Raw genomic sequence first — 15,191 nt, forward strand, 5'->3', positions numbered from 1 at the left:
AGAAACAGAACGAAGCCTTGCAGATCAGCCAGCAAGGTCCTCTTCTTCCGGCGCAAGGCTTCGTTCTGTTTCTGTGAGTCTGACATCCTGCACATACAACGTGCAGAACGTCAGAAAGTGAACAAAACCTTTGCGGGAAGAAGAGGACCTCCTCGGCTGGCGGGGATTGGGGTCCCCCGCCAGCAAAGGTAGGCAACGGTGGGGGAGGGCTGGCGGCAGGAGGGGTCGAGAGGGTCATCAGCAGGGGTCGTCAAAGTTGACGGCGGCAGGGGGGTCATCAATGGCGGGGGGGTCGGCAGCGCTGGGGGGGGTCGGCGGCGGCGGCTGGGGGGGTCATCAATGGAGGGGGGGTCGGCAGCACCGGGGGGGGGAGGCTAAAATGTACCCCGTCACCTTGGGCTCTGGACCCCCCTCCCGCCGAACCCAGCTCTGTTCAGGTTTTCACCACGTCAACCTAGCAAGATCCCCGCAGTTTAAAGTATTGTTATTGTGTTTTCTGTAATCAGATGTTTAGTGTCACCCTGGCTGTCTGTGGATGGAAAGCCCTGTGGGGATATCCACATGGCATAATGACACAGTTTCTTTCACCAGCTTTCAGAAGAAGAAATGTCAGCCTGCTTACCATGTGACTCTCTCATGGCTTCTGCAAATAAGTCACAAGTGTATGATTTCAAGAGTCATGGCCGCCCACCTCCAAGCATTATCAGCCACCACCCAAGGGTGAACTGCTTGGGTCTTTAGTTATCACCTACCCCCATGTGTACACGCAGCTGGGGCTGGGTAGGAGGTGGCTATACCCTCCCTGAAGTACCTGCTCTGGGCTTCAGCCAGATAATGACACCACACGATAGCAAAGCCCCAGATTTAACGATATCGCTTTCAAATAAAGGCTATCGTTCAATGCAGTAGCTCTCAGTCTTGCTCTGAGAGACCCCCCAGCTGGTCAGGTTTTCAGAGTATCCAAAATGAACATGCATGAGATAAATTTACATACACTGTCTTCAAAGCATGCCAATCTAGCTTATCTCTACTCAGGTTCAGACCAATATATAAGGCTCTGCTCTGAGAACTCAAAGCAATAAGAGATACCAGAGCTGGTTCTTAAACATGCAGATGATCCTAGCCTAGTGTAGTGGACTTTGATCCTGGGGAACTGAGTTCGATTCCCACTGCAGCTCCTTGTGACTCTGGGCAAGTCACTTAACCCTCCATTGCCCCTGGTATAAAATAAGTACCTAAATATATGTAAACCGCTTTGAATGTAGTTGCAAAAACCTCAGAAAGGCGGTATATCAAGTCCCATTTCCCTTTCCCTTATGACATCACAATATCAGAAGTGAGCCAAGTATCGGGTAATCAAGACATTGTGACATCACTGATGAGGTTGGCTCTTATTGGCGGAATGAATGGAGGAGTAGCCTACTGGTTAGTGCAGTGGACTCTGATTCTGGGGAACTGGGTTCGATTCCCACTGCACCTCCTTGTGACTCTGGGCAAGTCATTTAACCCTCCATTGCCCCTGGTACAAAATAAGTACCTGAATATATGTAAACTGCTTTGAATGTAGTTGCAAAAACCTCAGAAAGGCGGTAGATCAAGTCCCATTAACAAGATTCGAGGCACAATCTCAAAGAGTAGCAACATTCCATGTAGAACCCCAAAGAATAGCAAGATTCCGGAATCCCAAGGAGTGGAAGAGTAGCCTAGTGGTTAGTACAGTGGACATTGATCCTGGGGAACTGGGTTTGGTTTCCACTGCAGAACCTTGTGACTCAAGGCAAGTCACTTAACCCTGTATTGCCCCAGGTACAAATAAGTACCTGTATATACCATGGAAACCCCTTTGAAGGTGGTTGCAAAAACCACAGAAAGGCAGTATATCAAGTCCCATTTCCCTTTCCCTATTTCAGATTCTACATGGAATGTTGCTAGTGGAGGAGTAGCCTAGTGGCTAGTGCAGTGGACTTTGATCCTGGGGAACTGAGTTAAATTCCCACTGCAGCTCCTTGTGACTCTGGGCAAGTCACTTAACCCTCCATTGCCCCTGGTACAAAATAAGTACCTGAATATATGTAAACCGCTTTGAACGTAGTTGCAAAAACCTCAGAAAGGCAGTATATCAAGTCCCTTTTCAAGAAAACTGTAGAGTCACACATGCTGTTCCTCCCAAGCTACAGCATGAGACTCAGAAAGTAGGAATTACCAGGCAGAATGCAGTACGTGTCTTGAAAACCCAAATGACTAGGCAGTACTCAAGGACAGAGTTGAACAACACAGGTGTTAAGGTGGTATTCTCAGCTCAGTCCTCAGGACACACCTACCCAACCAAGTTCTCCACCATGAATATGCCCGAGAAAGATATGCCAGTGGGGTAGCCATGGGTGGGCCCGAGTGGGCATAGGCTCACCTACTTTGGGCTCAGGCCCACCCAGCAGTGGTGCATCTCTGAAGTGGCTCCCCAAGCCCCGCCAGATGAAGACTCCCAGCATCTCTCCCTCTGCTCACCCACAGGCGTTCCAGAGTCTCAACTCCACTCCCCTCCACCCCCCCCCCCCTCCCACCTTCATTTCTTTTCCAGCAGCAGTGACTCATACCTTCTGCTTGCGCTGGACCCGAGCCTTCCCTCTGACGCAACTTCCTGTTTCCAAATAGGCAGGACCAGGTCAGAGGGAAGACTCAGGGCCAGTGTGTGTAGTGGGTTTAAGTCGCTCCTCACTGCCAGCAAAGAAATGAAGGCTTTAAAAGATATGAAGAGGCAGGGGTGAGGGGGAGAGTCGAGAGATGCCAGGTCACCTGGGGGAGGGGGGAGAGATACTGGCCAGAGGGTGGGGTTCTTGTGCCCACCCACTTTGGGCTCAAGCCCACCCAAAATTGGGTGCCTGGCTTCGCCCCTGAGATACGGTTGCGTGGGAGGCAGTGCATGTAAAGCTAACTCATCTGTGCCATAACCGGTGGTGGGAGGCGGGGCTGGTGGTTGGGAGGCGGGGATAGTGCTGGGCAGACTTATATGGTCTGTGTTATAACCGGTGGTGGGAGGCGGGGCTGGTGGTTGGGAGGCGGGGATAGTGCTGGGCAGACTTATACGGTCTGTGCCATAACCGGTGGTGGGAGGCGGGGCTGGTGGTTGGGAGGCGGGGATAGTGCTGGACAGACTTATACGGTCTGTGCCCTGAAAAAGACAGATACAAATCAAGGTCAGGTATACACAAAAAGTAGCACATATGAGTTTATCTTGTTGGGCAGACTGGATGGACCGTGCAGGTCTTTCTCTGCCGTCATCTAGTATGTTACTCATGTTTATGTGTATTTGGATGTAATATACTGTCTTTCATGCCAGACATAACCAAGCGATTTACAATGTAAAAGCACAAAAAAAGAATTCCGTAAAATAATAGGACAGAGCAGAATGAGAAAAAAGCGGAGTGAAATGACTTACAAGTAGGGCCGCCAAGAGACTGGGCCAGGCCCGGGGCAAGGCCGCCCGCGGGGCCCTGACCCCTCAAGGTCGCCCCCCTCCACCTCCCCCCCTGAGGTCGCCACCCCCTCCACCCCCCTCCCCCGAGGTCGCCGCCGCCGCTCCCACCCCCCTCCGTCCGCCACCGGGCATTGAAATCGCAGCCTCTCACCTCCGTGAAAGCAGCGCTGCAGGCAGCAGGGCAGCAGATGGTCTCCCTTCGGCCCTCCTTGTGTCCCACCCTCGCGGAAGTTACTTCAGACGAGGGCGGGACACAGGGAGGGAAGGAGGCCCAAAGGGAGGCGATCTGCTGCCCTGCTGCCTGCAGCGCTGCTTTCACGGAGGTGAGAGGCTGCGATTTCAATGCAGGGGGCAGACGGTCGACGACGGAGGGCGGGTGGGACTGCGGCGCCGGGCCCCCCTTGGAGGCCCGGGGAATTTTGTCTCCCCTGCCCCCTCCCTCTCGGCGGCTATGTTTACAAGTAAGTGTAGAGTGTCCTCATATAGGTAAAAAGTACAGCAGGCAAGCAACTCCATGGCCAACACCACTGTTCCCTCTAAGCTGAGTGGGAGTTCCTCCAACTGCATTGCTGCCAGTAGGGGGCGTTGCTTCAATCAGTCCGGCAAAGCTAGCCTGCCCTCACTATTGAAAATGTGATAGGAAAACAGCACCCCCCACTGGCAGGACTGTAGGTGGAGGACTTCTACTTGGCTTCGGCAGAACATTGGCTGCCACAGCCCACAGTATGTACAACCTGTCAAACACATGAGTGATTTTAGAGCTGTCCTAAAATTCTTATAGGAGACTTCAAAATGCAGGACAGATGGAAGCACATTCCAAAGCATCGGAGCCATGTAGCAGAAGGCGCTGTGTCTGGTAGTATCCGAGTGAGCGCATGAAACAGAGGGAAGTTCTAGCGCCCGCATTCTCTTGACAAGTGAAGCATTGGGAAAAAGAAGCACAAATTTCGTGTTCCCTATACCCCCTCACGCTTCCTCCAATCCTATTCAGGTTCTGCTATGTGTTTCTTCATCTGCTTCTCTTCACTTACCCCTTTCCCATGACACCTCTATCAGTTATTTAGGCCCCAGGCTATAAAACGATCTCCATCCCTATCTTAGCATTGATATGCCTCTTCAGTCCTTCAAAGCACTCTTGAAAACTTTCCTCTTCTCCTCTGCTTTTCCCTCTGCTTAACTGTCTTCTCCTTTTTCCTTTTTCTCTTTTCTCTCTCCCCCCACCCGCCCACAGTTTCAGAAGCTTTTATTGTTGTAATTCGCTTACTTGCCCGTAATGGCTCAATTTGCAGTATATCAAACATCTGAAAATTAATTAATTAAACTCAACAAAATAAAGAATTGGAAAGCAACCAGTCATAACATAAAGAGAACATAAAAAACAAGAAAATAAATTAATCATCACAGATTGCATCAGACATCCCTCTCTGGTCAATACATAATCACTTATCATTGTGTTGATAAGGAATGATGACCAAGCCAAGAAGGGTTGTCGTGATATAGAGCCCTATGTGTCAAGAGAACAGGAGTGACACAGCTGAACTTCCTTGCAAGGCAAAGGATCCAAATGGTGCTCTTTTGCCCAAGATGCTCTTTCCAAAACAGGTTACCTCCTTGAGTAAGGTCATCTCATATTCCTGCAGCTGCTGCTGGAAGCCAAGATTGGGGAACACATAGGACCTGACAGCCTTCACTGCGCATAGGCAATCTTCCCATCCAAAGCTGGTCACCGTCATGAGGTAAGCTACCAGGATGGTGGTACTGCGGGAGACTCCTGCCAAGCTGCACAACAGTGAGAGATACACAGAACGCCATGTAAGCAGACAGATTCCAAGACTGGAAGTAAACAAAGACCTCACTTTACATTACTACTACTACTACTACTACTTAACATTTCTAGAGCGCTACTAGGGTTACGCAGCGCTGTACAATTTAGCAAAGAAGGACAGTCCCTGCTCAAAGGAGCTTACAATCTAAAGGACAAAATGTCAAGTTGGGGCACTCTAGATTTCCTGAATAGAGGTAGGTGGTTAGGTGCTGAAGGCGACATTGAAGAGATGGGCTTTGAGTAAGGATTTGAAGATGGGCAGGGAGGGGGCCTGGCGAATGGGCTCAGGGAGTTTATTCCAAGCATGGGGTGAGGCGAGGCAGAAAGGGTGGAGCCTGGAGTTGGCGGTGGTGGAGAAGGGTACTGAAAGGAGGGATTTGTCTTGAGAGCGGAGGTTACGGGTAGGAACGTAAGGGGAGATGAGGCTAGAGAGGTAAGGAGGGGCTGTGGATCGAGTGCATTTGTAGGTAAGTAGGAGAAGCTTGAACTGTATGCGATACCTAATCAGAAGCCAGTGAAGTGACTTGAGCAGAGGGGTGATATGAGTATATCGGTCCAGGCAGAAGATAAGACGTGCAGCAGAGTTACACTTTATTTAAACTCAATTCGGAGTGAGTGATGCCGTATAATTGTGTATAAATCAAATCTACTCTGATCCTATAAATCCTTGGTCCTCACCATAGCCTCTGAGAGGAGGGGCAGGGGGGCAAAATTCCCCGGGCCTGCGCAGGGGTCTCTCTCTCCTGCTTCTGACAGGACCCAGGTGATCGCATCCCGACAGGAGCAGGAAAGAGAGAACACTGGTGCCGGGCCCCCCTTGTATTGCCTGCCTAGCAGCTGCTGGGCCCTCAGGCCGCGCATGCTCAGTTTTGAGACTGAGCATGTGCGACCTGAGGAAAGCAGCCGCAGAGGCAGGCAATGCTGGGCAGAGGAAGGAGCCGCGCTGCCTGCAGCTGGTGGGGCCAGCCAAGGTACTTCAGGCGGGAGGGGGGAGGGACGGCGGTGGAGATGACGATTTTTTTGGGGGGGGGGTGGCAGCAGCGATGATGATTCTGCCCCGGCCCCTGCCCCGGGCCTGACTCAGTCTCTCGGCAGCCCTGGTCCTCACTCCCAGTCCTCAAGGGCTACCAATGGGTCAGGTTTTCACAATACCTCTAATGAATATGTACTAAATCATCACATAACATTCAGCTTTTATAGCCTAATGTTATGTGATGATTTAATAAAGGATTGTTATTAAGTAGTAGAATATAGTGACTAATTATGACGCAATATTAACATTAATAGTAGTGGAGTGGAGGAGTGGCCTAGTGGTTAGGGTGGTGGACTTTGATCCTGAGGAACTGAGTTTGATTCCCACTTCAGGCACAGGCAGCTCCTTGTGACTCTGGGCAAGTCACTTAACCCTCCATTGCCTGCCGCATTGAGCCTGCCATGAGTGGGAAAGCACAGGGTACAAATGTAACAAAAATAAAATAGATACTATTGAAGATTCTACATGGAATGTTGCTACTATGGGAGATTCTACATGGAATGTTGCTATTCAGCAACATTCCATGTAGAAGGCCGCGCAGGCTTCTGCTTCTGTGAGTCTGACGTCCTGCACGTATGTGATCTGCAAGGGCCGACTTCTACATGGAATGTTGCTAGTGGAATAGCAACATTCCATGTAGAATCTCAAATAGTAGCAACAGTGGAGGAGTGGCCTAGTGGTTAGGGTGGTGGACTTTGGTCCTGAGGAACTGAGTTCAATTCCCACTTCAGGCACAGGCAGCTCCTTGTGACTCTGGGCAAGTCACTTAACCCTCCATTGCCCCATGTAAGCCGCATTGAGCCTGCCATGAGTGGGAAAGTGCGGGGTACAAATGTAACAAAAATAAAATAGATACTATTGGAGATTCTACATGGAATGTAGAAGGCTGCGCAGGCTTCTGTTTCTGTGAGTCTGACTCACAGAAGCAGAAGCCTGCACGGCCACATTGGTGATCTGCAAGGGCCGACTTCTACATGGAATGTTGCTAGTGGAATAGCAACATTTCATGTAGAATCTCCAATAGTAGCAACATTCCATGTAGAATCTCCAATAGTATCTATTTTATTTTTGTTACATTTGTACCCTGCGCTTTCCCACTCGTGGCAGGCTCAATGCGGCTTACATGGGGCAATGGAGGGTTAAGTGACTTGCCCAGAGTCAGAAGAGGAGCTGCCTGTGCCTGAAGCAGGAATTGAACTCAGTTCCTCAGTTCCCCAGGACCAGAGTCCACCGCCCTAACCACTAGGCCACTCCTCCACAGCAAAGGTAAGCATGTGCATACTTTTCATGCACTGGTGCAGTTACAAAATCTCTCCCTTATTTCATTAGTGTCAGTTATTTATTATATTCACGAGTGATGGGATTTGGAACGTTACAGCTACAAGACCCCTGTAGGCACTTGTCCACTTTATCGAGGGGATCTCACGCAGCGTCCTGAGGTTTGGCCCGCACTTTTTTTTTTTTACCTACGCTTAGCATGTTGTGTTCTGAGATTAAGTTGACAGGAATGACCAGAACGCACTGACCAGTGGATAAGGCATCCGCCTCCCTGAAGCCTGCATTCGTGGATAAATCTGATGCACTCCTTAAAATGCTGTATCCTGTGAGAAAACAAAGCAGATGGATAACTCATTAGCCTCTGATTTTAGCAGGAACCGGATTCACCCCCCCCCCCCCCCCCCCACACACACACACACACACACACACTTAGTAGTCATAGAGGCATATTTTCAAAGCACTTAGCCTCCCAAAGTTCCATAGAAACCTATGGAACTTAGCCTCCCAAAGTGCTTTGAAAATAAGCCTGATAGCAACATAGTAAATGACGGCAGAAAAAGACCTGCATGGTCCATCCAGTCTGCCCAACAAGATAAACTCATATGTTCTACTTTTTGTGTATACCCTACTTTGATTTGTACCTGTGCTCTTCAGGGCACAGACCGTGTAAGTCTGCCCAGCACTATCCCCGCCTCCCAACCACCAACCCCGCCTCCCACCACCAGCTCTGGCACAGACCGTATAAGTCTGCCCAGCACCATCCCTGCCTCCCGCCACCAGCTCTGCCACCCAATCTCGGCTAAGCTCCTTAGGATCCATTCCTTCTGAACAGGATTCATTTATGTTTATCCCACGCATGTTTGAATTCTGTTACCGTTTTCATTTCCACCACCTCCCGCGGAAGGGCATTCCAAGCATCCACTACTCTCTCCGTGAAAAAATACTTCCTGACATTTTTCTTGAGTCTTCCCCCCTTCAATCTCATTTCATGTCCTCTAGTTCTACCACCTTCCCATCTACGGAAAAGGTTTGTTTGCGGATTAATACCTTTCAAATATTTGAACGTCTGTATCATATCACCCCTGTTTCTCCTTTCTTCCAGAGTATACATGTTCAGGTCATCAAGTCTCTCCTCATACGTCTTGTAACGCAAATCCCTTACCATTCTCGTAGCTTTTCTTTGCACTGCTTCAATTCTTTTTACATCCTTCACAAGGTAAGGCCTCCAAAACTGAACACAATACTCTAGGTGGGGCCTCACCAACGACTTATACAGGGGCATCAACACCCCCTTTCTTCTGCTGGTCACACCTCTCTCTCTCTCTCTATAGTCTCTTCTGAATCATTTCTATGCTGTCACGATATCCCTCATATTGCTTTTGGTGTGAACAGTGGAGTAGCCACAGGTGGGCCTGGGTGGGCCAGGGCCCACCCACTTAGGGCTCAGGCCCACCCAACAGCAGCACGCATTTAGTGCTAGCTAGTGGGTCTCCCAAGCTCCGCCAGCTGAAGACCCTCCTCCTGATGGTGCTGAAAACATTCCTCTCCACTTTAGAAGTCTGAGCTTCCTAAGCTGCCGATACTGGCAACTGCGCATGCTCAGTTTTCAGCGCATGCCTGCTGCAGGCTGCCAAGGTAGAGAGCAGTGTTTTCCTGCCAGCTGAGATATTTTTTTAAGTTGGTGGGGGAGGAGGGGAGAACACTTGTGCCCACCCACTTCTTGTCTAGGCCCACCCAAAATCTGCTGTCTGGCTGGCTCTGCCCCTGCTAGCGTTAAAAATAAAATCTCCTGTGCTTTGCCAGCGGATGACATTAGAAAAGGCAGTGGCGTAGCCATAGGTGGACCTGGGTGGGCCCGGGCCCACCCACTTAGGGTTCAGGCCCACCCAACAGTAGCACATGTTTAGTGGTAGCTGGTGGGGATCCCCAGCTCCGCCAGCTGAAGACCTCCCCCTGATGGTAATGAAAACGCTACTGTCTTTGATACTGTCACCTGCGCATGCTCAGTCTTCAGCGCATGCCTGCTGCAGACTGCCAAGGTGGAAAGAAGCGTTTTCCCGCCAGTTGAGATTTTTTTTTTTTTTTGGTGGTGGTGCGGGGGGGGGGGGGGGGGGGAAGAACACTTAGTGCCCACTCACTTCTTGCCTAGGCCCACCCAAAATCTGTTGTCTGGCTATGCCCCTGAGAAAAGGTTGCGCTGGGCTGTCGTTCGGACGTTCATTCACTGGTGGCCAGTTTTCTGTTTTGAGTGCCCACTCAAAACTACAATCAGCATTAACGCCAGGTTTGCTCAAATGTTATTGTGCACCAAGTGTTCGAATGGTTTCAGTGCAGGTGCTGAAATCATTACTGCATATAACATTAAAATGCATTTAAATACATGTTAACGCAATTATTACCCATCCTATAGCCATGCTCAAAAAAAAAAAAAAGTTTCTCACATGCATGTAGTGTGGAAATCTTAACACCAGTATTCTCAGTGGAGGAGGGTAGTTAGTGGGGTCCCGCAGGGGTCTGTGCTGGGTCCGTTGCTTTTTAATGTATTTATAAATGACCTAGAGATGGGAATAACTAGTGAGGTAATTAAATTCGCCGATGACACAAAATTATTCAGGGTCGTCAAGTCGCAGGAGGAATGTGAACGATTACAGGAGGACCTTGCGAGACTGGGAGAATGGGCGTGCAAGTGGCAGATGAAGTTCAATGTTGACAAGTGCAAAGTGATGCATGTGGGTAAGAGGAACCCGAATTATAGCTACGTCTTGCAAGGTTCCACGTTAGGAGTTACGGATCAAGAAAGGGATCTGGGTGTCGTCGTTGATGATACGCTGAAACCTTCTGCTCAGTGTGCTGCTGCGGCTAGGAAAGCGAATAGAATGTTGGGTGTTATTAGGAAGGGTATGGAGTCCAGGTGTGCGGATGTTATAATGCCGTTGTATCGCTCCATGGTGCGACCGCACCTGGAGTATTGTGTTCAATACTGGTCTCCGTATCTCAAAAAAGATATAGTAGAATTGGAAAAGGTACAGCGAAGGGCGACGAAAATGATAGTGGGGATGGGACGACTTTCCTATGAAGAGAGGCTGAGAAGGCTAGGGCTTTTCAGCTTGGAGAAGAGACGGCTGAGGGGAGATATGATAGAAGTGTATAAAATAATGAGTGGAATGGATCGGGTGGATGTGAAGCGACTGTTCACGCTATCCAAAAATACTAGGACTAGAGGGCATGAGTTGAAGCTACAGTGTGGTAAATTTAAAACGAATCGGAGAAAATTTTTCTTCACCCAACGTGTAATTAGACTCTGGAATTCGTTGCCGGAGAACGTGGTACGGGCGGTTAGCTTGACGGAGTTTAAAAAGGGGTTAGATAGATTCCTAAAGGACAAGTCCATAGACCGCTATTAAATGGACTTAGAAAAATTCCGCATTTTTAGGTATAACTTGTCTGGAATGTTTTTACGTTTAGGGAGCGTGCCAGGTGCCCTTGACCTGGATTGGCCACTGTCGGTGACAGGATGCTGGGCTAGATGGACCTTTGGTCTTTCCCAGTATGGCACTACTTATGTACTTATGTACCAGGTCTTGGGCAGTGTAGAAGGGTTGGTTGAGAGGACCAGGTGTCTAGGAGCACCCTTTCTCTCCCTCCAACCAGACCACCCTGCCCCGGCCCAGCCTCCCTCTCTCTCCCTGTTCTATAAACACCCTTAAGAATAGTCACCCTTAAGAATAGTCCCTTAGGTAGGCTGAGCCACCTTAAAACCACTAGTCCCGCTCAAGGAGGAAGTGAGGTGGGAGCAGGCACATAGTAACATAGTAGATGACGGCAGAAAAAGACCTGCACGGTCCATCCAGTCTGCCCAACAAGATAAACTCACATGTGCTACTTTTTGTGTATACCTTACCTTGATTTGTACCTGTCCTTTTCAGGGCACAGACCGTATAAGTCTGCCCAGCACTATCCCCGCCTCCCAACCACCAGCCCCGCCTCCCACCACCAGCTCTGGCACAGACCGTATAAGTCTGCCCAGTATTATTCCGCCTCCCAACCACCAGCCCCGGCACAGACCGTATAAGCCTGCCTAGCACTATCCCCGCCTCCCAACCACCAGCCCCGCCTCCCACCACCGGCTCTGGCACAGACCGTATAAGTCTGCCCAGCACCATCTCCGCCTCCAAACCACCAGTCCCGCCTCCCACCACCGGCTCTGGCACAGACCGTATAAGTCTACCCAGCACCATCTCCATCTCCCGCCACCGGGTTTGCCACCCAATTTCGTCTAAGCTCCTTAGGATCCATTCCTTCTGAGCAGGATTCCTTTATGTTTATCCCACGCATGTTTGAATTCCGTTACCGTTTTCATTTCCACCACCTCCCGCGGGAGGGCATTCCAAGCATCCACTACTACGTAGCCAGTCAGCCAGTTTTGGGCGGGCCTGAGCCCAAAATGGATGGGCACGGAATTCAGCCCCTTCTCGCCCCCCTCCACTCTGCTCTCTGCATTCTGCTTCTCCCCCCTACCCTCAAACACCAAATATTAAATAGCTGAGCTGGTGGGGATCCCCAAACGGCACCAGCTGAAGACTTCCTCTTCCTTGGGCAGTCGGTGCTCTTCAAAACAGCAGCTGGCAGCGCTTGACTTGAGCTGACGCCGCTGCCAGTAGTCCGCACATGCTCGGTGCTTCCGCATGGGTGTAAACTGAGCATGTGCAGAGGAGCCGGTGTGTGTTGCCAGCTGCCGTTTAGAAGAGCATTGGCTGCCTGAGGAGGAGGAAATCTACAGCTGGTGGGATTTGGGGATTCCCGCCAGCCACAGCAAGAGTGCCACAATTTTGGGTGGGCCTGAGTAGGGTTACCATATTTTGTCCCCCAAAAAGGAGGACACATGCCCTGCCCCCACCACACACCCCACCATGCCCCCTTTCAAACACACCCTTTCACGCCCTCGCTCCGCCCCTGTCACATTTTCCCCTCCTCCCATCACAAACCCCATCACTCCCCGTCACCCCCCTCCCCTTACCTTACTACTGCCCCAGTGGTCTAGTGACCTCTTCGGGGCAGGAAAGAGCCCCCTCTTACCTACCCAAAGCGCTGCCCTGTATGCATCCTTCCTGTTCCTGATCTCGGAGGCCATTTTGAATCGGCGCCAAGATCAGGAACAGGAAGGATGCATGCAGGGCAGCCCTCCGGGCAGGAAAGAGGGGGCTCTTTCCTGCCCCGAAGGCGGAAGAGGTCACTAGACCACCAGGGCTGTAGTAAGTAAGGGGAGGGGAGGCTAGCAATCTGCCTGTTTGTCCAGAAATCCGGACAAATGGGCAGATTGGCAAAACCCGCCCGGTTGCCCGGACATGTCCTCAAAAAGAGGACATGTCCGGGTAAATCCGGACATATGGTAACCCTAGGCCTGAGTCCAAATTGGCCCACCCAGGCCCACCTGTAGCTACGCCACTGACTCTATGACCACCTGCTCATGTGACTAAAACAGCAGCACTTCTGCACGTTCTTACCACCTAAACCTACAATTACCCCCGTTATGTATAATTTCTTTCCAACAATCCAGTGGGTTGGGAAGAATAAACACGTTGCATTTGATCGTAACCTAGACTGAGTAATGATTTATTGTAAAAAGCTGTGACCCAGACGGAAAGTGAAACTGAAACGTTTCCTGTATCCCTCTGTTACTGAAGCTCTTTAAGTCACCTGAACTATCCAGCTAGCCCAGCTCATCCTCTACACACTGTAGGAAAGGACCCGGTACAATTTTGATTCCTAGTTGAATGTGCCTGTAGTAAATCTATACTACGCTGTCTTAACCAGTGTTTCATTTTTGGTTTGTACAGTGATTTCCGATGTCTAATAAATGACTCATCAGTGAAATACACTTGTGGATTATACAGGAGAGATACCTGAGTCATGAAAACAAGATGACACTATAAGGATTATATCAAAACAACCACGGCACCCTTATAATTACTAATAATGAAGGGAGCAATCAATTACTCATTATACAAACGCTCAACTTCTCTATTCATTTATCATTAATGTATCCAAATTTAAATAATCAGACAGTCATAATAGGATCCACCTCTTAAATGGCTAATACTTTTCTTCATGAGCCAAGCATTTTCATAGAGGGGAAACCGTAATCCTCATTAATCCCATTGTTCTGTCCTAGTGGACGGCAGTACAGCCCTACCAGTATACTCCTTCCCTTCCCACCTGGAATTTCTATCCATATAGATTCCACACTGCTGTTTCATGTAGAATGTTTATTTTGTTTGACTCAATTCCCTGTTTAACATACAACACAACCCCCCCCCCCAATTCGATCCAGTCTATCATTGTGATATAATTTGTACCCTGCTATAACAGTATGTCCCACTGATTGTCCTCCTTCCACCAGGTCTCTGAGATACCTATTATATCTACCTCTTCATTCAGTACTATATACTACAATTCTCCTATCTTATTTTTAAGACTTCTAGCATTTATATGTAGACATTTCAAATTGTCTTTATTCCTTGCATCTACAGGCTACTTTGGAGTTAATGGGGATAATCTGCATCCTTCAGTGGCATTCCTAGCCTGGCTGACGCCCGGGGCGGATCGCCGATGCGCCCCCCCCCCCCCGGCGAAACTACATGCGACCCCCCCTCCCCCGGGTGCATTTTTACCTGCTGCGGGGGGGTGCTGCGTGCATGTTAGCTCCGAGTCTGCTCATTCCCTCCCTGCTGCTCCCTCTGCCCCGGAACAGGAAGTAACCTGTTCCACGCAGAGGGAACAGCAGGGAGGGAACGAGCAGACTCGGAGCCAACAGGCGCGTGGCACCCCCCCATCAGTGTGCACCTGGAGCAGACTGCCCCCACCGACCCCCCCCCCCCCTTGGTATTCCACTGGCATCCTTTATTCTCCCACTGAACACGCGTGGCTTTCTTTCACCATTATTGAAACCTCTCTATTGGGATTCCCTAAAGACCCTGTTTCAATAGCATCATTCAAGGATACTCCACTCCAAACCATGCACTCCTGGGCGACTGTGGGCTTCCCCCCCATTTTAGTTTAAAAGGTGCTCTGTCTCCTTCTTCTTAAATGACAGCGCCAGCAACCTGGTTCCATCCTGGTTAAGGTGGAACCCATTCTTTCGGAACAGGCTCCCCCTTCCCCAAAATGTTGCATCTGTATCGCTCTATGGTCGGCCTCACCTCGAGTACTGAGTTCAGTTCAGGTCGCTGTATCTCAAAAAGGATACAGCAGAATTAGAAAAGTTTCAAAGAGCGACCAAAATGATACAGGGGGATAGAACTCCTCTCATATGAGGAAAGGCTAAAGAGGTTAGGAAAAGAGACAGATGAGGGGAGATGTGATTGAGGTCTACAAAATCCTGAGTGGTGTAGAACGGGTAAAGGCGAATCGATTTTTTTTTTTTTAATGAATAGAAGGAAATATTTTAAGCTCTGGTACTGATTGCCAGAGGATGTGGTAACAGCAGTTAGCAGATCTGAGGTTAAAAAAGGTTTGGACAAGTTCCTGGAGAAAAAGTCCATAGTCTGCTATTGAGATAGACATAGGGGAAGCCACTGTTT

At 49.7% G+C, this 15,191-nt stretch overlaps 1 protein-coding gene across 2 annotated transcripts in view; it reads right to left on the reverse strand.

Moving 5' to 3' along the window:
* LOC115470922 (dual specificity protein phosphatase 22-A-like) overlaps positions 1-15,191 on the reverse strand; it is a 120,722-nt gene that overhangs the window by 21,196 nt on the left and 84,335 nt on the right. For both annotated transcript variants that reach the window (XM_030204543.1, XM_030204544.1), the window contains 2 exons: positions 7,860-7,934; positions 5,083-5,254 (listed from right to left, as the gene is read on the reverse strand). In XM_030204543.1, the coding sequence (XP_030060403.1) occupies positions 5,083-5,254; positions 7,860-7,934 (247 nt within the window). The remainder of the gene's footprint in view (positions 1-5,082; positions 5,255-7,859; positions 7,935-15,191) is intronic.

Source organism: Microcaecilia unicolor, chromosome 5 (genome assembly GCF_901765095.1).
Source record: "Microcaecilia unicolor chromosome 5, aMicUni1.1, whole genome shotgun sequence".
NCBI lineage: Eukaryota > Metazoa > Chordata > Amphibia > Gymnophiona > Siphonopidae > Microcaecilia > Microcaecilia unicolor.